Source organism: Anolis carolinensis, chromosome 4 (assembly GCF_035594765.1).
Source record: "Anolis carolinensis isolate JA03-04 chromosome 4, rAnoCar3.1.pri, whole genome shotgun sequence".
Lineage (NCBI taxonomy): Eukaryota > Metazoa > Chordata > Lepidosauria > Squamata > Dactyloidae > Anolis > Anolis carolinensis.
This window is the reverse complement of record NC_085844.1, coordinates 42263685-42291143: the sequence shown is the minus strand read 5'-3', so window position 1 is coordinate 42291143 and position 27459 is coordinate 42263685. Positions and strand designations below refer to the sequence as shown.

General features: G+C 37.1%; 1 protein-coding gene across 2 annotated transcripts; it reads right to left on the bottom strand.

Moving 5' to 3' along the window:
• mybl1 (MYB proto-oncogene like 1) lies at nt 1-27407 on the bottom strand. 2 transcript variants are annotated; one of them, XM_062980318.1, is made up of 16 exons: nt 27095-27407; nt 19856-19961; nt 19693-19764; nt 19361-19453; nt 18641-18861; nt 14582-14759; nt 14026-14100; nt 12345-12446; nt 11362-11595; nt 10651-10998; nt 9914-10059; nt 9578-9692; nt 8429-8545; nt 8092-8196; nt 7458-7634; nt 1-4042 (listed from the first exon to the last, which is right to left on the bottom strand). In XM_062980318.1, the coding sequence occupies exons 1-16, from the start codon at nt 27112-27114 to the stop codon at nt 3914-3916; spliced, it is 2238 nt and encodes a 745-aa protein (XP_062836388.1). In that variant the 5' UTR covers nt 27115-27407; the 3' UTR covers nt 1-3913. The 2 variants fall into 2 exon arrangements, with proteins under 2 accessions (XP_062836388.1, XP_062836390.1); XM_062980320.1 differs by lacking the exon at nt 7458-7634.
• Between the last annotated feature and the right edge of the window lie 52 nt (nt 27408-27459).

The following is a 27459-nucleotide window of genomic DNA, read 5'->3' as shown; positions in this document are numbered from 1 at the left end:
TGTGTATATAAATGTTTTATTTCTGGTGTTATAGTGAGTCTGCATTATATGCAACATCCATTTAAATGAAACAAAATTTTATAGTAAAGCAAATAAAATATTTAAAAAATAAAATAACACACAACCAATATTCAACTGATAATTAAAAGTCAAACTTTAAAACAAGCATAAGTATTAACAGACACCATCATTTTCCAATGCGTATGTTTGTCTGCTGCAGGTATATTCTACTTATAAACATAAAAAATTCAAATTCACCTAAGACCAAAAATATATTTTAAAAATTCTAACACCTCAAAAGATTTCAAATCTTTTTTCTCTTTTCCAAACTAAAAACACAAAAGCAATTAACTGAAAGATTCAACCAATACCAACTCCAGTTTGTACTACTTACCAGAGACCTACATTAAAACTTGGCACTGGTGGCTTTGGTAGCATTAAAAGAATCCCATTGAATAATTTACATGCCTCTTGCAAAGCAGGTCTTTTAATCTATAAGCTATGAAGACATGGAGTGGGGCCAAAGAGCTGCAGTCAGTGTGCATGCATACTGCAGAGCTTGGGTCCCTTTCAGTGGATCCCAGTCCTTCAAAAGTGGCTCCCAGCACGATGCAGGGAACTACAGAAGAAGGAAATGCAGGCAGTGCTGATGCACACAACACCTCTTTGGAGTTTGGCACACCAAAAACAACCCAGGGAAGCCATTTAAATGCAGCTTACATGGCCATAAACTCAGGACAAATGATTAAAAAAATACCTGGACTTCTTTATAAACTGACATTAAGGCTTGAAAGACTTCTTTCATAAGATTTAGGGATAGGATTTGGGGGGAAAAGTCAAAAGCCAAGGTGAGTATTGTTAGATGCACAGTCCTTCAGATGACAGCCTTCCTATGCTAGGCACAGGCACTTCACTCCTTTGTTTTTCAGGCTGGGAGTTGCTCGAAGAAACTTATTTTAAAAAGAGAACAAAACTAAACTAACAATACCAAAGGAAGTTTCAAAGTGGCTTCTCACCTAATGAGAAGGAAAAGCAACTCTCTTTCTAGAGTTATTCTGGAAAATGCTAACCATTTAAAAAAAACTGGCTTATTAAAAGCAGGTAAGTGAACATTCTATATATAAATATTTATTTAGAATAATAAATAAATAACTACTGAATGGGAGCTTGAGCTTTTCTTTAAAGTATTCCAACATCATAGATTGCTTTACATACCATACACAATATCAAAATAAAATCATTGTTAGTGTTCTTGGTGTCATGTAGTATCAACGTTCTTTCTAGTAATTGTGTTACTCCCCGCACAACAACGGTTGGTATCAAGTTAACTTGAGAACATGCCATTATTCCATTTGTCATTTTACATACAGTGCATATGATGCTCGCTCTTTCCCTCTCTCATAGCAGCAAGCAGACTCTGCTACTCTCTATAGCAGCACACCGAGGACTGGAGAGGAAGAGTGTCAGATTTATAAATAGCTAAACTTCTACAGTATACAATTCTATTTATCTGTCAGTATTTAAGTTGACAGCACACCATTATGTTCTACATGAAATTCACTAAAACAAACAATCAAAAGCTACAACAAAAGCAAAACAAAGACATTCCTTCAAACAGAACAAGTAAGTGCAAATGTCTAAAGCAGGTAAACTGAAGCAATTGCTGTAACCTATGAAGATTAAAAGCATGAATCAATCTTAAAATAAAAAAGACTATTTTGCTTTCTGAATAGTTTTGTAATTCTGTTGAGGCTCCAACAGCAGCTATACAATGTTTCTGAACCAGATCATAAGTGAAGTTCAGGCTGCCACAGCTCAATCTTGGGGGAAATTTGGATATGATCTAGGCTTTGTAGGCATCCTACAACTATGGTGCTTATTCAAGCAGGGAAACAGAAATAACTGTGATTGCGATTTAGTTACAGCCTGGTTCATACCAACATCAATCAATCTGAAGAAAATAAATCTACACGTGGCTGAGGAAGACCTGTGGCTGCTCACATCATGTGAACTGACTCATTTCTCTCAGACATATTAAGATGTACATCAATATCAATTCTTGTATAGGGCCACAAGAAGCCATAGCATGTCATTGTATTTTGACACAACATAAATGTATCCCCTTTAATAACCAAGTTCCTGGAATACTTGAACTATAATAAACCTAGACTTTAAAGACTATGTGGACTTACATGATTTGAAAAGGAATAGTGCAATATCTTAATAGATGAAATGCAAAATAATGTATTTCACAGCCTATTTTGCTCCTATCCAATGCACCAAGGTTACAGTTTACCTTCTCTCATGACAGCCAGACCTATGCTATTAGGGAAACATCAGCTTCTAAGACAACCTGCATGTGTGTGTGTGTGTGTTTTATAAATATCTACATAAAAGAACTTCAATCTTGCTTATTGCTTGTGCCAACATAGACCCAAATAAAATACTAGCATTTGCAAAGCAACCCAGACATATTCTGCAATCTACTCATTCACTACTATCCTACAAAGTAGACAACAATCCTCATTTCTCCCATTGTCTGGGCAGAGAAGTTTGTCCTCTTTGAAATAGCTTTATACCCAGGCCTGTCCTTCTTCATGGCCACTTTTAATACTAGAATATACCAGGTCTTCGCCCTTTGCACTTAAACCTTTTGTAATTTTCCCTCATAAATATTTCAGTATCTACAGAGCAGCAAATACTTCAAGCATGGCCCAAAATCAGCAGTTGAGAATAAAATGAATCCATTAAAGAACAGCGACCTAAAGAAAGTTATTTTTGTTTATAATCGACTGTTCCGGGATAAAGGCCATTTCTAATACCCTTTCACGTTCAGCTTCCTGAAAAATACCCTTTATTTCTTCATGCTGCTCAATTAGCATTTCCTGCAGCTCTTAAAGATACTACCTAATGAAAACACTGAAGCTTGGAGAAGGAAAGAGCTCAGCTCTCTGAGAACTGGCAGTCTGCTGCTTCTGATCTAAAGATACTGAGATGCCTGGTTATGAAAAAACAGCACATCAAAGGAAGAATGTAGTATGTTCCAAATTAAGTATTAGAATGAACATACTATATGCTGAGCCTAGTGCAAAGCGTGGAAGTGGAGAAAGCAATGGTGCTCATATTGTTTCTGAGATGTAAGCATGTCCCTTTTCTACCTTCTACAAGCAAAATAAAATTTGCTACAGCTACCTCCCAGGTTCATGTTGTTTTGCAAAACAGCAAAAATATGCAGGCAATTAGAGAGATTGCAGCCTTAAGCTTTACAGTGAAAATAAATTAAACTACTTTCCAATTTACAAAAGCTTTCTTGCTCTTACATGCTGTACAATACATTCAACAATAGTCTTGGTTTGAGATTTACTAATACTGATGCTTTACCCTAATAAAAAAAAATCAACAATCCCTTTGTCTACTCTTCTTAGAAGTACCATTCTCAAATAAATACATTTAACACTGTAGTTAATTTTGTGCAGCATACCTACTACTAGTAGTGCAACCTTCTATTTTTCCTTTAGTTTCCTCTCTTTTGTGTTTAAAAAAATGCTACATAAATCAACATTTAAGTAAAAGCATATTCAAGGAGTCATGTATGGTTTCCTTTCATAGATAGATAATAAAGTACCTGTAAACCTAGGCTACATTAAAATATTATTTTGAAGGAGAGTAGAAGTATATATTAAAGAACAAAAATTGGTTGATAGAAAAAATAGTTATTCTTTAGAGTAGTCTTTTTAAAAGACTGTTCAAATTTCACTTTAAAAAGATGGATGCATAACATTAAAAAAGACCTAAGTTTTGCCTTATAAGGCAGTTTCAAATCTTAAAAAAAGAATAAATAAAATCTGTCAGTACATATATTGCTGAAACAAGCTTTTCAGCATAAAGTCCATTTTGAAATGTTTTGACGCAATCACAAAATCAGAGCCCTTGAAGTGTTGCCAGTAGCCATATAGGTGCTCAGATATCGTCTTGCTTGCTCAGTCATAATGAGCTGATCTTCAGTCTTCCCATAAACAACGGCTTCCCATTCACAATTTGCCTGTAATACAATCCAATTAACAATTACTTTCAACAACTCAAATCAGAACAATGGTCATCACAATCCAACATTATCATTTTTAAAATGTATTGCAAAAAAACAAAACAAAAAACCAAACATCAGATCAGTTTGGTTTTCAATCTCAGGCCTCTCAATTAAAACATGGGAAATTCAGTAGCCAATATTGTACATAACCAACTTTACATTTCCTAAACTCAGACAAGCTTTTACAGCCCTACGATTCCAAAGTATGCCCGCAGCAGTGTTGGATGGTAGATACTCAGACACTCCCTTGGCTTGTCAGTTATGCATTTGTGGGGGCCCAGAAATTGAGGATCTGCCCAACTACTTGTTCACCTGCTCCCTATACTCTGCATCAAGAAATAAATTCTTAGGGCTTATTCTATGGTGCCTACAAGCGAACACAATCGCAGAAAAGATCTTCTACCTTTTATCCGATTCCAACTCCTTTATCACTTATAAAGTTTCTCTCTTTGCCCTGTCAGCAAATAAAATCAGGGCAAGACTGATTGCGGACATCACAGTCGACTGTGCCAGGGATGCTTTTATCTAGACTGAGTGGAGTTCTTACTTAAGTTTTTAACATGACTGATTTTTATACTGCCATCTTACTGGTGAATGTGCAGTTCCTAGCACATGTCATACTTGCGTCACTGCACTTCACAATGTATATTTTGCACACACTGTTTTATCCTGCTTACATCCTGCTTTTAACTGTTGGATGTTGTTTCTGCTGGTGTAAATGCATATGACTATTGGTCAGAGCATTAATACATTTATTGAATGACTTGACATTACCCAATATAAGCACTGATATATATATATATATATATATATATATATATATATATATATATATATATGAAAGTGCTTTGAACATTTTGGTTTCCAGGCCACTGGATGCACAACAATTATGTGCTGACATTTTTGAAATTTGATACAAAAGCTACTGCGTCCCCCCCACCAAAAAATAAAACTACAATCCAATTAGACCCTGAACTATTCTTATTAGGAGTATAAAATGAACAAGTGAAATTAATTAATGCCAAAATACTACAATACATGTTAACTGGAGCAAGAATGTTATACGCACAACATTGGAAAAGAACTGACAAACAGATGAAAGGTGGATTCTAAAACTTTTAAAATGGCATAAATTGTTAAAATGGCAATGATGCTCAGGGGATAAACCAAAAGTGATTATGAAAAAGACTGGGAACCATTTTAGAACGTTATAAAAAAAAAGACATATAACTATGGTTTGTGGGCTTTGAAGTAGAAACAATTTTACATCAGAAATATCTACAAACAACATTCAGCTAAAGCAGGGTTCCTCAATTTTTTTAAGCTGAGAGCCAGTTTGTGGTCCCTCAGACTGTTGGGGCAGTCAGACTCTAGTTTGAAAAAAAGCATGAATAAATTCCTATGCACACTTAATGTATCTTATTTGTAGTGCAAAAAACAAACAAACAATGCAATATTTAAAATGAAGAACCATTTAATCAACATAAATTTACCAGTATTTCAATGGGAAGTGTGGGCCTGCTTTCTGCTGATGAGATAGTCAAGTTAATTAGAATTGTTGTTGGGGGAGGGGGGAGTAATTGTCCAACTGTATTACATTCTACAATGAACAAAACATGTAATGCCTGTAATACAATGGTGGGGAAAACACATAAAATGGGAGAAAATACAAAGATGAATACAAGCCCCCTGCCCTCTGCATCCATTTCTGATGTCTCAGTCTAGCTTTTCATGTGCACTTTACATGCCTTCAAGCTAGATGAAATTATTGTACAAAGTACAAGGGAAGAGATTCCATCTAAATGTGGGAAGAATTTCTTTGTTCTAAGACAGTGGTTCTCAACCTGTGGGTCCCCAGGTGTTTTGACCTACAACTCCCTGAAATCCCAGCCAGTTTACCAGCTGTTAGGATTTCTGGGAGTTGAAGGCCAGAACATCTGAAGACTCACAGGTTGAAAACCACTACTCTAAGAACAGTTCAACAGTGAAATGGGTTGCCTCATATTTGGAACTTTTTAAACAGAAGGTGAGGTGCACTTTTCAGGAGTGCTTGAGTTGTTCATTCCTGCAAGGCCTTTGTGGTCCCTTTTCAGCTCTAAGATTTATGAATCTATACAAAAGCTGCTTCTTTGTTAGCAGCTTTCTGCTCCACATTCACACAAGGATGCAGAAGTAATGGGACCTGAATCTCAAGGTTCTTCTGTATACAGAGGCTATCCTTGGCAGAGTGGAGAATGACCTTGAACTGTTGCAAGGGATGAGTAGTGATGTTTAAAAAAAGATAATATTTAACATTATGTTCACAATTACAACAGCCTTTATGTTATATAGTATACATAACAAGGGTGAAGTGAGACCATATCCACTTGTCTAGCTCTGATATCTGCATATTGCATGGAGTGTCCTAGCAGAAAGCCTATGCACATACTAATAGATGCAAGCAGGTTCTGTTGCGGTAAATTCAAAAAAGGAAAAAAGTATTTAAAATGTAAAGCAGCAATAACAACAATAGCAGCAGTTTAGCAGATCAGAAGCTTAGTGCATAGTAGAGTGAATGAGCTTCAGATATTCAGGAGAGTGAAGTTTGAAAAGACTTTATTCAAAGAACTACATTTTTATGCAGGAAAGTAACAGCCCTAGCTATCTAACTCTGTGGAGACATCTTGTAGCTCTCCATACACACAGGAGAAGAACAAAATGGAGGACTCAGAGTTTGCTATGTGTTCCGAAAAAGAGGCGTGTTCTGAAGAGGCATCAAACAAGCAAAGTGATAGGAGGAGAGAATAAAATGACAGACCAGACAAAGCAGGCAATAGAGGAAGGGCTTTCCCTGCCAACTAACTCATCTGCCTATCTAAGCCCTTGATGAGGACTATAAACTTGTGAAGGGTGTGGTTGAGTTCCAACAGGTTCTCCTTGACATTTGACACAGCATATAAATGTTAGGTTTAAAGACAGAAAGCATGTTTATATTCAGTGTAAGAGAGGCAGATGTATAGTATTTTTGATTCTCCCACAGATATTCCATATATGAAGAGATTCCCATGTAAACTTAACTTTCCTGACATTCCCTATTCCTCTGCAATCTGTCTCTAGTATTATTTAGCAGTCAATTATAATTCATATTGAAATCTCAGCAGCCTTTTTTCTAAGCATACAAAGAAAACATTTCACTAAATCTGCAAAAACACTATTGAATTTAAAATTAAGCTTCCATGCCTATCTCTTAATTTTGAGTTTGAACTGGTAGCACTGAGCAGAAAAGAACATTCTGTTTTTTATTCAGAAAAGACTATAGTTCATGATGTATTTTTATAAAGAGAATAGTCAAATTATTAGAGCAGAATATTAAGGTTTCCTAAATACAAACCTGAAGTATTTTTTCTGATTTGACATTTTTTGAAGTGCAAGTATTCAGCCTTTTTTTCATTGCTACATTCAGCTTTGTGGAATTGGAATCCTGTTTCTCTGGAGTCATATTTCCTCTATTGTCATGTATTTCCAAAAATGGAATCATTAGAAGTGATGTTGTATAAATATTTTCTGACTATATTACAAAGAAAACATGTTTGAAAAATCAAACTGCAACTTAGTTGAAGATTTTAAAAATGAATTATTATAGATTAACAAAAAGTTTATAACTAGTAACTCTGGTAATATAATTAAGCATCATAATAACTTCAGGATAGCTACAGTAATTTTAATTCCAGAAATTTCGTTTTGAAATACATTATGGAGCTGCGTGTAAATGCCTAGTTCTACTAATATAAAAGCCTTTCTAGCAGTAAAGTAGTCCTCAAATGTTAATATTAAAAAGCTACAATTGCCACAATCAAAAGGGAGATTATTTCAAATGTGTATTTCTACCATTAAAAATCTTGATAGGCATTATTTTTAATATAATTCCCTGCCTTTTTGTTTAAGTGAATACTCATAATAACCACATGTTCACCTTTGTTTCCATTTTATCTTAAATGTTTGTATTTTTGTATCATGCTCCTCACCTGTATATCTGAACCATTGTCTTCTGTGAAAAATTGGGAATCAAACTCTTCTTTTTCCCAGGGATCCAAAACCAAAGACTTTCTGACTTTCTTTGCAGAAGGATTCTATAAACCAACATTGAAAATAATAATTTTATTTCTTACTCACTTCTTTTCATGACTCAAGGCAAGACACAAAAACACATTATAAAAATTATATACAAAACACATATTAAAATGTATTTCTATGAATCACATATATTAAAATATTGTAAACAGAAGAAGTGTGTTTAAAATGCAAAATGTGGATTACATTTTTATGAATCCTGCAACTTTAATAACATATGATAGTATTTACCTCTAATTTGCAACTCCTATAAACAGAATCTTCCTCTTCCTTGAAGAATATATCTGTTCCAGTTTCTTCCTTTAAAACCTCCCTAATATCTTCCTCCAAATAGGCAAGTGGCTGAGACTAAATGTAACAGATAAAATGATATCAAATTATAAGTCAATTTTGCTGCTCACTATTGACATGAAATAGAAGAGACTGGACTTATCTACATATTACAATGTTTAATTCTGCATTATAATAATAAACATGGTGATTAAAATTACACTTTTACCCCCTAATGTATATAAGTAAAGCAACCAAATACAGCAGTTCCTGAGTTATCAACAACCTCCTCGTTACAAATGGGAGTGAGACAACAGAAAGTGAGAGGAAATTTACTCATAGGAAGGGAAGTTCACTCTTGTAAGAGTGATCATGGGAAAAAGGTGTCTCAGCTAAAGCTTTATCACCAATGCTTGCTTACACAACAAGGCAAAATTTTCAAAATCCAATTGTCACAGGGACAAAAAGTGAGATGATATCTTCTGAACAGGGGCACAGACAGCAAAACAAATGTTACAGGGGTATTAACCCTTCCTTATACCATCCAAAACTGTTTTTTCCTGCTGGAGTTAACACTTTAAAATGTACCTATTCCGACTTACATACAAACTCAATAACAAACCTACAGGGTCTCTCTTGTTCGTAACCTGAGCACTGCATGTAATAAGTTTCTCTAGATATCAGAATACAACATACACTCCTTTAAAATGCATACCTTGAAAGGATCAAACCATACTTGCTATCATTTAATTCATGAACACCCAAAAAACACAGTAGTAGCACACTATGCAGAGAAACAGAATAACTAATTTTGTACAAGACTTTTTTAAACTACAGATTACACAATATCACATGCAACTTTCAATAGAGCACAGCCTTCTTGCTTGAAGAGCAATTGTTTTTTCTTGCACAGCTGTTGTACAATCCTATGTATACTTATGTAGAAAGAAATCCCACTGCAAAACAGATCTCTTTCACAATAATGTATTAACTGTTGAAGACCCGTTGCTAATAAAGTCAATATGTGAGGTTTTCATGTCCAGTGCAGTTTTCCTAACAAAGAAACCTCGTGCACATTGTAGAAATGCTATGAAAGAAAATGCTACATACCACTATTTTCAGAGGACCATACTTTTTTTCCTGGGCAGCTAAAGCATTCTTAAAGGGAGTAGGTGTTCTTGGTGTAGTTCCTAGCAAAGATCTCCTGATAGTAGGTGTCCTAAAACTGAAGAACCACCAAACATTATTTTATTCAATTATAAATCAGATGAATAAAATTAGTCATTGTTGGTAAAAGTTTCTCCTGGAGTGAATCCATTAACATGAATTTTCATGGTACTTAAGGTGACACTCTTTAGTACATTTTGATTTGCTTTATTTTATTATTTTAATTATTCTTTTAAACATAAATTTTAACAATTGCTTCACATCAAATCATCTACCTACCCTGCATTTTCCTTTTGATCTTTGGGTGTCATTTCTTTACTATGCAAAGGTGTTGTAATAAGAACTTTTTGGCCACAAACTGGTGTTGATGTAAATGTAGGATTTTCAAGGTTAAACTGGTCATTTCCAGAACAAGTGTTGAAGAACTGCATAGGAAGCAAGACCACAAACTGCATTATTACATTGGCCAGTATTACCCACAACACACCTATTCTGACGTGGCTTATACAACTTTAGTTGTTTAGCATGTTTTTATTCTGCTCACTTATACACAACCCCTTATGAGGAGCAATGTAGCAAAAATAAATTCTTATTCATTATCTTATGTCATCTTAAGATCATGAAGCAAGCAATACATTGCATATCTCAAAGGGTTTTTAGGCCCTGACTAAACAACTCTGTCTACTTATATTGCCACTTTCAATAACATTCTCAAAGCACCATTGCGATCCATTTACACTAAAAGAGATATTTCTCCCCAGATAACTATCATTTCACCAAAACACAATTAATTAATAACATTACTGCCAACTGTCTGTACAATGGAATACCTCTTTGTTCAGACTGTGAAACTCGGGTTAATATGTACAATTTATTACAGTGCCTCTCAACCTTGGTATTTTGGACTTCAATACTCAGAAATCCCAGCCAGCTTAACATTATGAATTATGGAAGCTGAAGTCCAAAACACCTGGAAGATCAAAGGTTATTAAATAAATTTATATAACTGCATGTACCTGTGAAGGAGAAAAGGGTAATGTTTTCACTGGTGTTTGTTTTAGTGCAGTGCTTGTAATGCTACTAGTCAAAGCATCATTCTGTTCACCAACTGACTGTCCAACTTTGAGTTTCTTTTTCTTGCGCAAAATAGTGGGAGGAGAACTGAATTTGACAGCACTTGGAAACGTAGATTCATCTTCATCACTTGTTTTTTTGCCATCGAGCACCACGCTGACATTGAATTGGCACTCCATGGCCCCATCACTGTGTTGAATTCGCATCAGTTTCACTGGAGCTTGATTGACAGGAGATGTAGTCGTATCCGAGAGGTCAAAGCTGGTGACATCACTCCATGCTACAGGATCCTACAATCATCAATTAAATGGAGAAAGAGAAAATGAATTTACCACTCCTTATTGTTTAAAGAAACGTATTGCAATAAGATTGGACTTGTGGTAATCATGTCTTGAGTCACTGTTCCAAGAAAGAATAGCACATTTCAACGGTAGAAGTAACACAGATTGTATTTATGTTGATTCAGTTCCTAACTCTTTAAAGATATTCCAGAATATCTGAAGTGTGCTATTTTACTTCACAAAAACCAACAAAATAATAACATTCTATCATCACATGGAACTAACTAAGCAAGAAAGCAAATCATATATCTTGTACTTATAAGTTATTTTTTTTGCATATTTGCAGGTCAATATATGTTGACTTGGACTTACAGATTCAATAAGTTCTAGCGTCTCTGCAAATTCGGGAATAGTCTGTAGAGATGATAACACTGCATTTGCCTCTACAGCCAAATATTTGGTAGGTGAGCTTTGCTGTGCAGTCGCAACCTGTGCATCATCCAAATTGTAAAAGTCATGTGTTTGCTCTCCAAGGCTATTTAAGGCATTTGATACGTTGTCTTCCATAATGAAATTTCCAGACCAGTTAGAAAAATGTCCACCTTGCTAAGAATATAAAAAGATGTTGCTGTTTTATTGAAATGAAACACGAAAGATGAATCAGTGCTACTATAGAGGATTTCAGATTTACTACATCAAGTTCACTAGCAATGATGGATACGCAACACAGAAATTAGTTGCTAAATCAAAGAAAAATGGCCCTTACTATGTTCTGTTAATACATGTTGGATGTTAGAGCAAAATACAGTAGAGTCTTGCTTATCCAACAAAAATGGGCCGGCAGAATGTTAGATAAGCGAAAATGTTGGATAGTAAAGAGGGATTAAAGAAAAGCCTATTAAACGTTAAATTATGTTATGATTTTACAAATTAAGCGCCAAAATATCATGTTTTACAACAAATGGACAGAAAAAGCAGTTCAATACACGATAACGTTATGTAGTAATTACTGTATTTACTAATTTAGCACCAAAACTTCGCAATGTATTGAAAAATTGACTATAAAAACATTTACTACTAAAAGACAAACTGCGTTAGATAATACAGAATGTTGGATAAGCGAAGGTTGGATAAGTGAGACTCTACTATACTAAGAGAGGGAGAGATACAATATTTTCTGTACTGGTAACTTCAGCCCAATTACTTCATTCCTAAGATACCTTTAAACATTATCTAACAAATCAAGATTGGAGATTTATCTGGGTTCTATTATGTACTGTGTGGTTATCATCTTAAACAATTAAATCATTTAACAACAGGTTTGTCCAGCACATATATATACAAGTGGCTCTTACATATGAGACTCTCTTTCTTCTGATTTCATTCTCAGCTGACATAAGTAACAGCTCAAGTTCTTTTATTTTTTTCTCTTTGTCAGGATCATCATCAAATGGCTGCTGAAGCACACATTGAAAAAAATAAAATACCAGGAGACATAAGAATAATATATTTGACATATTACAATTAATAATTTATACAAGACATAGGAAAAGTGGAAATAATACTTTTGAAGCTATTGCAAATATTTGAACACAAAAGACTTTTGAACACTTTCTTTTAAAATGAAAAACAAGATTGGTTTGTAAAATTCTGCCCATAAAAGAGAAATATGGATATATATAATACCTTTAAGAAGTGTCTCAAACCCAGTTCATAGTGGGGCTATAATCCTAATAGACTTGAATCAAGCTGTTTCTGTTGCTCATACATTTAGGCCTGAATCATATTTGCATTCCATACTAAATAAGACCACTGAATCAATGAGATTTATGCTTACTCACTATTCAGTTGATTCTAGAGGTCTGCTCCAGTTAATGCTACCAATAGGATTCAGCCCCCATTTTATTTTACTTACATTACAAAGAATCTAAATCAGGGGTGTCAAACTCATTAACATGGAGGGCCCCATCAGCCTTATGGTTGCCTTCAAAGGGCCACTGAATCCTTGGATGGAGATTCCGTGATTACAGAGAGCCAACTATAATTTTTTTACATAGTGGTCAGTGCTCTTTAGTTTTTATCCAAATTAGGTTCCCATGTGTTATTGAACAACAACTCCCATCACTTTGATTATCTGCCATGCAGACTGGGAATAATGGGAATTGAAATCCAACAGCATTTGTGGCTCTGAAGTTGGGGGAAGGTTAAAGGACATTTTAAAGTCTGAAATCATATCTGCAAGCCTTATATCTAAATACAAACCCCACTCTCCTGTCCAAACTGAAGCCCTCCAGACATTACTGTATCACAACTCCCATCCGGGAGATAGGGCGGTATATAAATAAAGTATTATTATTATTATTATTATTATTATTATTATTATTATTATTATTATTATTAGCTCTAGTCATGATGTCTAAAGATGAGGAACACAGAAATTGTAGTCCAGATTCTGGAGGGCCACATAAAAATGACATGGTGGCCTGCACTGGGCCCACAGGCCTTGAGTTTCTCATATATGATCAAAATCGTGCCTCTACCCTCATGTTAGATTGACTTTTTAACACTTTGATTGAAAAGGATTCCTGTAATAATTCCCCCTGCTCTCCACAAAGGGAAAAACAGTCATTTAAACCAGTGGTTCTCAACTTTTGGTCCTCCAGGTGTTTTGGACTTCAACTCCCAGAAATCCAGCCAGTTTACCAGCTGTTAGTAATTATAAGAGCTGAAGTTTAAAACACCTGGAGGACCAAAGGTTGAGAACCACTGCTCTAAACACTTTTAGACAACAACTCCTACCCTGAAGGTGCACATCATGAAGATAGTCTGCAACACACATCCCCCAAACATATCCTGCACAGGTTGATACCTATTTTACTGGTACTGAATACATATCTGATGGACTGTACCCTGTTAAGGTTGAACTGCAAATATATCAGTTTTGAACTTTTGAATTTATTCATGACTACTTGACAAAGAATTCTCACAGACAGGTAAAGGAATATTAAAAATTAATTATACCAGCCAGGACGTTACCTGAATGAAGTCTGAAGAGGCTGTCATTTGGTCTATGCAGTTGCTTTCTGTTGACACATACTGGTACCCTGGGATCTGACAAATTACAAGTGTTCTTTACTCTCACGTCTAAAACATTCATGAAACATTTTTAGTTTCAGTAAATTTTCAATGTATACATCTTTATTTTCAAAATTTGACCATACATTTTCCTTTCTTTGTATGTTTGAATAAAAGTTATTTTTTTTAAAAAATTGACCATACTGAAAAAAAAATCATAAGCACTCAAATGGTCAGATTAGCCAAGTTATATTTTTTCAGATCACTGCATACACAGACGAGACTATCATCTGTGTTAATCCATTATTAACACATATATATTATCTACACAACAGTAGAATTTTGAAAATAGAAAGAGTAGAAAAGCTTTTAAACTACCTTTCCCACTCTACTGTCCTTGCAACATAAATATGCTTTAATGGGTCCAGTTTTCCCTTAGTTTACACAACTTTTTCCCTTAGGAACAGAAACGTTTTCAAAAACATACATGTACCTGAACACGTTTTCAAAAACATACATGTACCTGAACGTAGAACTGGTTGTGGGCATGAAGATGCTCTGTAGACGAACATGCTTTATGTGGACCTTTTGATAAACAAGGTCTTTCTGTCTTGATTCCATCTTGCAAATATCCTTCTTGTTCAACTTTTCTTCTCATAGTAGAGTTCCAATGATTTTTTATTGAATTGTCAGTCCTGAACAATTAAACAAAATTATGTAAAAGATAGGCAACTTAAATGTTACATTGAATTCAATGGAATACAGATAATCTTGGAGTTTAATTCATTGGATCAAAGACGTATCCTTAACCATAGTGGTTCTGTGCCAAAAATACAGAAATATTATGAATGGAATATTGCATAGTCCTGGGAAAAAGAGCAAGTTATTCAAAACAGGGACAATAAGAACACAAAAGAACTAAATCTGTTTTTAGCCTCAAGCACAGTACACTGATAGAAATTAATAGGATTTCTTAATCACCACATGTAAGTTTAACTGATTTTATACAGTGAAAAGGTTGAGTAGATAATCCAAAAATAAACTTCCTTAAGAGATGTGAATATTTTTATTTTTTCCACAACAATCCTTTTGAGATGTTGCCTGTGTGACATGGGGTATATTCAAAAGCCAGAATAAAAGCCATTTAGATCCGGATAATTAGTTTCATGGTTCTCTGCATCACAGCCAAGGATTAAAAGTTACTTTTGTTACTTTAGAGCAGGGGTTCTCAAACTTTTTCAGCTGCAAAGCGCTTTTTGAAGCAAAATATTTTCATAGAGCCCCAAGAAATGTTTATATATTATATATTATGTATATACCAGGCATGGCCTGGGCCTGTGGCAGATGGATGGAGAGTGTTTGTGTGAACTAATCCACAGAGTGCCAAAAGGGGAGGGGGAGATGAAAGAAAGAACAATACAATATTTAAAATGTAGAACAATTCTAACCAACATAAACTTAACACTATTTCTCTGGAAGCCCTACACAGTTAGGGTGCAGCCTATCTTCGTGATTGCATTTCCCCCTATGAACAGTTATGGGCTCTAAGATCTGCTGGGGAGGCCCTCCTCTTGGTCCTTGGTTGGTGGGGATGACCCTATGCAAAGAATCGTTACCTTGACGCGGTGCTGGGGCTTGCGCACCTCGATGATGCCATGAGCTATACCGTGCAGGGCCACCCAAGACGGGAAGGTCATGGCAGAGAGGTCAGACTAAATACAATCCCTGGGGAAGGTAATTGCAACCCACCCCAGTATTCTTGCCATGAAAACTACATGGATCAGCACAACCAGAGAAATGTCGGTATACCATCGGAAGATAGGACTCCCAGGTCGGAAGATGGTCAAAATGCTACTGGGGAGGAACAGAGGACTAGTCCAACTAGCCCTAGATGTGATGACGCAGTTAGCTCAAAGCTGAAAGGAAGGCTAACGGCTGACGGTGCTGGAGGTGAACGACGAATCCAATGCTCTAAAGAAGGTGGGGATGAGGGAGAGGGCCTTCTTGGTGATGGCCCCCCAGCTCTGGAATGCCCTCCCCAGGGATCTTAGACTAGTCCCTACATTGGTTTTTCCAGCAGGCATTTGATAACATGTAGATAGTAACCAGAACTGATTGCCAATCACTTAGTACTTTATATCTGCATTATGTGCATTCAGATAGGCTGCTACATTGATTACATGGATCTTTTAACATTCTATTTTAATAGAGGTTGTTTTATCCAATTTACATACCTGGTTTATGTAATGTAATTACTGTTTTCATGTTGATGTATTTTATTTTATGTATTATGTATTTTACGTATTGCATCTTTGAGTGCTATTTTGTAAGCCACCCCAAGTCCCTATGGGAGATAGTGGCAGGGTATAAATAAGGTTTTATTATTAATAAGACCTCAGGGGCCATCCAGTCCAACCCCCTTCTGCCATGCAGGAAAAGCGCAATTAAAACACCCCCAAGAGATGGCCACCCAGCCATAAATAATAATTATATTATAATATAATTATTATATTATAATTGTATTATAATTTGTCACTTCCGAATCCAGACTGACAAAGTTCTGGAACACAACACACCAGACATCACAGTTGTGGAAAAGAAAAAGGTTTGGATCATTGATGTTGCCATTCCAGGTGACAGTCGCATTGACGAAAAACAACAGGAAAAACTCAGCCGCTATCAGGACCTCAAGATTGAACTTCAAAGACTCTGGCAGAAACTAGTGCAGGTGGTCCCGGTGGTGATGGGCACACTGGGTGCCGTGCCAAAAGATCTCAGCCAGCATTTGGAAACAATAAACATTGACAAAATTACGATCTGTCAACTGCAAAAGGCCACCCTAATGGGATCTGTGTGCATCATCCGAAAATACATCACACAGTCTTAGACATTTGGGAAGTGTTCGACTTGTGATTTTGTGATATGAAATCCAGCATATCTATCTTGTTTGCTGTGTCATACAATAAAATAATAATAATAATAACAGCAGAAACCCCAGAGAGCATCCAGTCCAATCTCCTTCTGCCATGCAGGAAAAACACAATCAGAGCACTCCCAACAGATAGCCTTTCTAGTAGTAGTAATAATAACAACAACAACAGAAACCCGAGGGAGGCGGGGTAAAGGGTCTGGGCGGCAAGGAAAAGAGTCTGGGCAGTGAGGGAGATGGGGGAGAAAGTGCTTGTGCCCCAGGAGGACGCTGCACCTGCTGCTGCTGTTTCTAGAAGCTCAAAACTTTAATTTCCCTGCATTTCTCAGGAGGAGGAAAGAGGAGGAGGCAGGAAACAGTGCCCCCCCCCCAGAGCACAGTTTGAGAACCCCAGCTTTAGACTGACAGTTGCATCTGTTTGAAAACACTTAAGACACTTTAAAAATGGTAACTTATGAGAATCCTTTCTCACAGTAATCACTGTATAAAAGAACGTGAAAACATTAGTATGTGTGTAGATAACAATCTGATTTGGAAGCACTCATTTATAGAGGAAGGAAATATTTAAACAAAATGACACTGGCACTCCCCGTTTCAGCCAAAGGTTTACATTCAACCACTTCACTTTAAAGGAATAATAAAATCAGAATGGCAGTAGCTAGAGTACATACCTTACAAGTGATCTGTCTGTAGACAGATCACTGTGATTTTATTGTTCCTGCACATAACCCCACTCCAGAATCTGCAACACATTATGCTGTTCTGGAAAACAGGCATCTACTGCTTGAAGGTATACTCTGAAATCCAGATTTAGATATAATCCAGATATAACTTAAAATATAAGATGAACCACAGAGCAGAAAAAAATACTGATGGTATACTGTATGAGGCACAGACTACAGTTAATCCCTAAACTGACAAACACTTCAACATCTACTGAAAAAAAATCGTATTTCTTGGATACTTTCCCTAGCTCAACATTTAGAGTAAACTTGGAACCTAAACCTTTTATGATGAATCTGGAAAGCGTATCTGTACATTTCCTCTCTGTCATATAGATGGCACTAATGATAGCTGGCTTATAGAAGTGCAGTCACACTGTAAGCTGGGTGCTATAGGTAGCATACAACTCCCCTGCTACAACAGATCCACTGGCTGCTGGTGCATTTCTGAGAACAATTTAAAGTACTAATAATAACTGGAAAGCCCTATATGGATTTGAAGAACCATATTATCCTACATGAACTTGCCATTAGTTTTGAGATTTGCTGTGGAGGCCCTTCTCTCTCTCTCTCTCTCTCTCTCTCTCTCTTTCTGTCCCACCACCCTCCAAAAACATCTGATAAGAATATGGCCCTACTCAGGATATGAAATTCTCTTCCAAAGACAAAACATGCCTTTTATAATGGATTTGATTGAAACAAACAGTGTACAGTATATTGTTTTATTTTAAATAGATTATATTTTAGCTAGTTTTAATTTTTAACTTTTGAATGAACTGGGGAAAAGGTAGGACAAAAATAAATATAACAAGAATAACAAATAAGATGCTTGCACCAGTGATTTGGGCATAAACTGCAAAAATCTAAGAATAACTATATATCAATTGCCTTTTGCACAAACAGAAGTATCATTAAGAAACTATACCTTCCAGGAAGCAATTTTGCAATTTCAGCCCACCGATTTCCCAATCGCTTGTGAGCTTCATAGATGATTCTGTCCTCCTCCTCAGTCCATGAAGATTTCTTTACTTCAGGATTAAGGTGATTGTGCCATCTCTCTCGACATTGCTTCCCTATTCTACCTTTTAAGTGCTTTGCAATCAAAGACCAGCGCTTTGGACCATATTTCTGAACAAGCTCAATAACCTGGAATACAAATTGAACATTATTCAACAAATTAGTCAATATATAAAAATGTATCCTTGATAAAATAGTAGAGAATTTCATGTGTGATATATATACTAAGAAGGAAAAACATATGACAAGTATTAAAACAACCAGATAAAGAACAATAATACGCCAAAGAATCCAGCCCGCAAAACGATACTGAAAAGGAGTTCCTTAATTTCTACAGTTTAACATATTTATTTTAACAATGAAAAAGACTAATAATTCAGTGTAGAAGGCAACAACAGGAACTAATGCAATTTTTAAAATTCTGTGTTGTTAAGAACCATATAAAGCAATACAGAAGAGAACTCTTCACTGCATAAACATGGAATTATAGACATGAGTAATAATGATTTGCCCTCCTTTCCTATACAAAGGCTTATGTTTGAACCGGTCATGAGACAATTTGTAATTGGGTAAATTATTGTACTTCTAAAAAGAAAATTACCACTCAGAAACAATGTAAGTGAATTACCCTCTGATCTTCTTCCTTAGTCCAGGGGCCTTTAATAAGCTCTGGATTGAGGACTTTCTGCCATCGATGCTGACACTGAAAATCAGAACGATTCTGTAGAGGAATAAGGAAAAAGCTATCTGTGAAGAATTTTCAAGATTTTTCAAGATTCAGAAATATATTAAAATCCCACTAGAACTCAAATTCACACATGCAATGGGAATGCACATTGAAAGCGATAGTTCTGAAACCTGCCTGTTGTATATTTCTGCCTGTTCATATAAGGTGATGAACAGGTGACATTTGAACACTTGGATATCAAGAAAAGCCTCAGTGAAATACTCCCCACTTGCCTGTAGATGACTAGCAATAAATGTCCAGTCAGCTGTCCCATGCTGTTCTACCAGTTTCTTCAGCTTTTCATCCTGTTAAAACAACAACCAATTATTAATATAACATTAGAAACTAATATAGCATTAGAATCGAACACGAAGTTGCTTTCTAGTTAAGGCTCACCTCATCACGTGTCCATTTTACTCTATTACATATCTTCTTTGTTCCTTTTTGTTGTGGCACTTCATAATCATGATCTGCATAGTGAAGGTCTTCATCGTCTTCCTCACTGCAAAGTGCCAACTAATATTAAGTTAACATTGACATTGAAGACATGTTTATACAAAAACTCTAGATGACACCAACACCTTAGACACAAGTCAGGTTCTATGATTTTTCTGAAGTTATTGCTAGTGTTGTTGCATTTATCAACATACTCACTTCGCACAAGTCGAGGGTACAGATGTAAAAACTGGCCAGTATCTCTCATCTACAGTTGCCAATCTCTGTTTTAAAGGCAAAATGAAGCCAGGACACTAGCATATAGGAGAGTCTGACTTAACATATTGGATGGGATATTTGACATCCCTTTCTTGGTACTGTGAATGTGAAAAAGACTTGGGTTATACACAGCTTTGGGTAAACGAAAAGATGTGGAGAATCTAAGAACAGATTTCATGTGCTATTGTTGTGCAAAATAGCATGCATTCTTCCACACGGATGTTGGCTCCATGCACGGAAAAAGCACACTGTAAAGCAGTCATCGCATTGCTGCATTCAGTTCCAAAAGACTTGTCACTTTTGTAACCTAAGAACCATGTGCCCTCTACTGGCCTAACCAGATAGTAATTTTTCAGCACTTGGATGTTTTTTATCATACATAACTATTTGCCATATTTTCTATCCTACTCTTCCTTGAGAGCTAACAGTTACATTAAAAGCAAATCACTTGCTTCTCATCATTAGTAAATATGCAAACCTACAGTATTTTTGAATCAATATCACTTATCTCAAATTGTGAAGGACTGTAGGACTGAAATAAAGCTATAGACATCCAAGAATGAATATATTTAGTTTTTTTCTATTGCACAAACAGCAGCCAGTATTATATAATTAAATACTCTCCTCAATGGAAATTATATAATGCATGCACCAGTTTTTCACAGATTTGTACTTCTCTAGGTACTCTTTTATGTTATTTCCAGCTTTAGATATGGCAGATTATCTTTAATAAAACATAAATAAAGTTTGCAAATCTCATGCAGACTTTGACTTCAAACTATGACTCATATGAAGGCTTTGGTGGACCGTAAAAGATAACATCAGCTAAACAAACCACAATTTTGAACTACATTTGAATGGTTCCACTCTTCCATTTTGCACAATAACCAGATCACAAAAAGTTGTTCACTTTATATCTACAATATACTGATACACATTTGAAAATACATCCTACTAATTTTTTTAAAAAGGATTCTTTCCAAATAATTGTACAGAAGTGTTACAGTATTTTGTTGGGTATTTTCAGATCATTTCCCACATATGTGGACCCCAAGATGAATCCATTGTAGGGTTTTTGTGATGGATTTATCTTTGTCTTCCTCTGAGGATGACTTGCCCAAGGTCACCTAGTGGGTTTCCCTGACTGAGTATGGATTCAAATATAAATATAAAACTTAAGGTCAATGCAATATTGCTTTCTTCCCTTTACGGTTGATATCCGTCCATACATCCAAACTTTTAGCTTATGTCCAAGCTGGAAACTATAGTGTCAAAGCAAACTCACTAACAGCTTGTATAAAATGATCCACGATTTATACATCATGCACCCCTATAAATAAAAGATGTAAAGGAAGAAAGGGACAGTGAAATAAACAGATGGAAGGGGAATTCCAGGGTAAGATGGGAGGACTCATTACAAACAAGGATGTTTTTGTACTTAGATGTGACTCTGTGCCAAAAAAAAAAGTAGAAACAAAGAAAAGAAAATAGAGAGAAGGCAGCAGAGTTTGAGTATCCCTTATCCAAAATGCTCAGGATAAGAAGTATTTTTGGATTATTGGGGGGGGATGGTGTCAAATTATGGAATACCTATATTTGCAAATATACACATTGCAGGGTGCTGGACTAGATGACACTTGAGGATGTTGAAGGTGGGACCCAAGTTCAAACATAAAATTCACTTATGCTTCCTATACGCCTTATGCACATACTCAGAAGGTATTTTTATAGAAAACATTTAATGATTTTGTGGGTGAAACAAAGTTTGTATATACTGAACCTTCAAGGAATAAAGATGACACTATCTCAGCCATCCATATGGACAATTTCGGAGTATTTTGCAATTCTGGATAAGTGATACTTAACCTGTAAACATTCCACCGGGGAAGATATCAGAGGGCTGAAATACTCTTATAGAAGGAGGTGAAATGAAATTAACGAATAGTCGACTACCATCACACAAAAAATTAGAAAAGTTCAGCTCTTGGGGTCAAAGGTGAATACATGCAGCAAAGGCATCAAGACTGAGGGTGGCTGTACAACTGCAGAATGAATGCAGTTTAACACTGCTTTATGTGTCATTTTATTATTTATTTATTATTTATTTTATTATTAGATTTGTATACTGCTACTCCCAGTTTGGCTCGGAGCGGTTTACAGAAATAGATTAAAACAATACACTTACCTTTAAAATAACAATAAAAACAACAATAAAAACAGATATAGCCCCGAGTTTTTCATGGCTCAATGCCATGGGATACTGGGATCCTGGGATTTGTAGCTTGCCATGGCCCCAACACTCTTTGGCAGAGAAGGCTACATATCTTGTCAAACTACAACTCCCATGACTCTTTCACAGAGAAGGCTACAGATCTTGTCAAACTACAATTCCTATAATTCCAACGCATTAGTAGTGCATCTACACACCAGTTTAACTGCCATGGCTATGAACTCCTGGGATTTGTAGTGTGTTGAGGTACCAATATTATCTGGCAGAAAAGGCTAAAGATCTTGTAAAACAAGTGCCTCCACCTGTAGGCTGAAACACCAACCCTCGTGTATGACATAGGAAATATGTTGGGGGGGGGGAAGCAAAAACGGGGGAAATGGTTTTACTCTTTCAACTCCCCCCCCCCCATAACATGGACTATTCTTCTCTGTCTAGTGCCCCCTTTTGGCCTCTGCCTGGATAATGGAACAATATCATAATGAGTAGTACCTTTCAATGCTTTTCTCCCAATGAAATGATAAAACTTCTGAGGAATCATAACATTTAAAATGGTACCAAGCTACATTAATTCTACAGTATAGATGCACTGGGCATTAAGTCAACTAAAGTTTAATTATACACTCTTAAAACATATTGCTTTTGTTTTATCACCCTGCCACAGAACCTGCAGTGTTAACATGCATTTTAGGAAAAGTGTATTTTCACAAATCCAAAACCTTTTGGAAGATACAAACGTGTTCTGATGCCACAGAAACTGCTTTTTCTCTGTGCTCTTGGCTTTACAGGCAGCCCCCGAGTTACAAACATCTGACTTACAAACGACTCATAGTTAAGAACTGGGGTGAGATAAGAGGAAGGAAGAGAAATCTACCTGAGAAGGGAAATTCCCTCTTGGAAGAGTTATCATGAGGCAAAGACATCTCCGCTGAAGCTTTCTCACCAATCCTTGTTTCCACAACAAGCCACATTTTTCAATCCTCACAGGGACAGAAAGTGAGGTGAAATCTTCTGAACAGGGGCACAAGTAGCAAAACAAACACCACTGTGGTGTTAACCCTTCCCTATGCTATCCACAGTATGCATGTATGTGTGTGTGTGTGTATGTGTGTATACCAGACATAGGCAAACTTGAGCCCTCCAGGTGTTTTAGACTTCAACTCCCACAATTCTTAACAGCCTACTGGCTGTTAGGAATTCTGGGAATTAAAATTCAAAACACCTGGAGGGCCCAAGTTTGCCTATGCCTAGTATGTATATATAAGTATAGGTAAAGGTTTTCCCCTGACATTAAGTCTAGTCGTGTCCGACTCTGGGGGTTGGTGCTCATCTCCATTTCTAAGCCGAAGAGCCGGTGTTGTCCATAGACACCTCCAAGGCCATGTGGCTGGCATGACTGCATGGAGCATTCTTACCTTCCCACCAAAGCGGTACCTACTGATCTACTCACATTTGCATGTTTTTGAACTGCTAGGTTGACAGAAGCTGGGGCTAACAGTGGGAGCTCACCCCGCTCTCCAGATTCGAACTGCTGACCTTTCAGCCAGCAAGTTCAGCAGCTCAGCGGTTTAATCCGCTGTACGACTAGGGGCTCCCATATGTATGTGTGTGTGTGTACACATACACATGTTCATATGTACTGTATATTTATTTCTTGATTGATTTACAGCAGGGGTCCCCAAACTAAGGCCCTGGGGCCACATGCAGCCCATTGAAGCCATTTATCCGCCCCCCACGGTGGCGGCTCCCTCCTCTACCGAGGAAGGCGCTTGCAGCGCAAGGGAGGAGGGAAAGGTGCATACCTTTCCCACCTCCTCCCTCTCCTGGTTCACGCCTTCTAAAGCTTTGCTTATTTATAATGGTATTTTAATTATTTAATTAATTATTAAGGGGTGCTTTTCTAGTGCTTTTGGTGCACACAGGCAGAAGGGGATTGGACTAAATGGCCCAAGGGGTCTCTTCCAACCCTCTTTATTATTGTTGTTGTTGTTGTTGTTGACAGAAGGACACAGTATAACACAGCAAATGAGATATATACGCTGGATTTCGTATTACAAAATCACAAGTTTAACACTTCCCGAGCAGTTAGGACTGTGTGATATATTACTATTATTATTATTATTATTATTGAAACGACGACATTGTATGACACAGCAAACAAGATAGATATGCTGGATTTCGTATCACAAAATCACAAGTCGAACACTTCCCAAGTGTTTAGGACTGTGTGATGTATTTTCGGATGATGCGCGCAGATCCCAGTAGGGTGGCCTTTTGCAGTTGACAGATCGTAATTTTGTCAATGTTTATTGTTTCCAAATGCCGGCTGAGATTATTATTATTATTATTAATGCACGGCACCCATTATTATTATTATTATTATTAACAACATTGAGACTGGGTGGCCATCTGTCAGCGGTGCTTTGCTTGTGCTTTTGGTGCACAAAGGTAGAAGGGGTTGGACTAAATGGCCCAAGGGGTGTCTTCCAACTTTCTTTATTATTATTATTATTATTTGTTCCCGTTTTGTTCTTTTATTTCAAAATAAAATATGTGCAGTGTGCATGGGAATTTGTTCATAGTTTTTTAAAAAACTATAGTCCGGCCCTCCAACAGTCTGAGGGACCGTGAACTGGCCCTCTGTTTAAAAAGTTTGAGGACCCCTTATTTACAGCATATATATTCCGCCCTTCTCACCCCGAAGAGAACTCAGGGCGGATCACAGAACATACATATACAGTAAACATTCAATGTTGATTATTCACAGACAAGACAGATAACATAGAGGTTTGTAGGCTTTTCCCATCTACGGCCTCTTGGAGGATTGTGCTCGGTTCCGGCCACAGGGGGCGTATTGTCGTTCCATCTCCCTGCCGAAGAGCGGTTTGTAACTTTCTTCTTTTGATTAAAAAAACGGCATTTTGCTGGCATTTCCTTATGGGTGTCTTAAAATACCTCCCCACTTTTTACTCATTGATCTACTCACATTGGCTTTCAAACCACTAGGTTGGCAGAAGCTGGGCTAAAGGTCAGGAGTTCACCCTGACCAGGGCTTCGAACTGTCAAGCTTTTGACTGACAAGATTTATTGGAGCTGGTGGTTTAACCTGCTGTGCTAAAGCCCAACCCATATACATATATGTATGTAGCCCCCCAATAGTGCAGCAGATTAAACCGCTGAGCTGCTAAACTTGCTGACCGAAAGGTTGGCAGTTCAAATCTGGGGAGTGGGGTGAGCTGTTAGCCTCAGCTTCCGCCAACCTAGCAATTCAAAAATGTGCAAATGTGAGTAGATCAATAGGTACCGCTCCACCACCCAGAGTCGAATACGACTAGACTTAATGTCAGTGGAAAACCTTTACCTTTATCTATATACACAAACACACACATTTAAATACATATACATATATACAGAGTATATACACATACTGTATACATATAAACCATATAAATACATATAAACCAGAAGATCTGGTAGAACAGATTGCATTTATGTTGTATAGGTGAGACTCTGTATATACAAAGTATACACACATACTGTATACATATAAACATATAAACTATATAAATACATATAAACCAGAAGATCTGGTAGAACAGATTGCATTTATGTTGGATAAGTAAGACTTTACTGTGTAAATATATACATATATATACATATACAGTAGAATCTCACTTATCCAAGCTAAACGGGCCGGCAGAAGCTTGCATAAGTGCATAACTTGGATAATAAGGAGGGATTAAGGAAAAGCCTATTAAACATCAAATTAGGTTATGATTTTACAAATTAAGCACCAAAACTTCATGTTATACAACAAATTTGACAGAAAAAGTAGTTCAATACGCAGTAATGTTATGTTGTAATTACTGTATTTATGAATTTAGCACCAAAATATCACGATATATTGAAAACATTGACTACAAAAATGGCTTGGATTATCCAGAGGCTTGGATAAGCGAGGCTTGGATAAGTGAGACTCTACTGTATATACATACAGTAGAGTCTCACTTATCCAACGTAAACGGGCTGGCTGAACGTTGGATAAGCAAATATGTTGGATAATAAGGAGAGATTAAGAAGAAGCCTATTAAACATCAAATTAGGTTATGATTTTACAAATTAAGCACCAAAACATCATGTTATACAACAAATTTGACAGAAAAAGTAGTTCAATACGAAGTAATGCTATGTAGTAATTACTGTATTTACGAATTTATCACCAAAATATCATGATGTATTGAAAACATTGACTACAAAAATGTGTTGGATAATCCAGAACGTTGGATAAGCGAGACTCTACTGTATATACAAAGTATATATGCATATATATACACATACATACATACATTTGGATGGAGTTACTCTTTTAAAAGTGCCCGTTCCATACAAATTCCCCTTAGGAACAACCCTACAGAACCCATCACAACCTCTGAGAATGCCTGCCATAGATGTGGGCGAAACGCCAGGAGAGAATACTTTTGGAACACGGCCATACAGCCCGGAAAACACACATAGAACCCATCTTGTTCATAACTGAGGGACTGCCTGTCCTCTGAAAGCCTTCTCTGCCAAAGGGCGCTGGGGCCCCGCCAAACGACAACTCCCTCGAGCCATGGCAGGCAACGCGCATTAATTCCACAGTGTGGATGAATGGATGGAGAATCCCTCCTGAGGGGAGAGGAGTTGTTGCTCACCTTCGCGGCCTCTTCGCCATCCTTTGAGGGCACCATAAGGCGGCAGGGGAGGGAAGCGGGGCTGTCACCACCGGCCGAGCTGAAGAAATGGCGGAGGGAAGGAGAGCGGGAGAAGGCAGCTTTTAGCCTCGGCCTCGCCTGGACCTCCGCCTGGAGAACATGGCCCCAGCGAGAAGGGGACGAAAGCGCCCAAGGCCTCCTCCTCCTCCTCCTCTTCCTGCTCCTGCTGCCTCTCCTCCTTCGCTGCTGCTGCCTCCCTTTTTCGTCCCTGCCGCCGAATCTCGCGCCCAGCCTCTTTCCAGAGGCACCGTTTGAATCTGCGCACGCGGACTGCCTCCCCATTGGCTGCCTCGGAGAGCACGCGA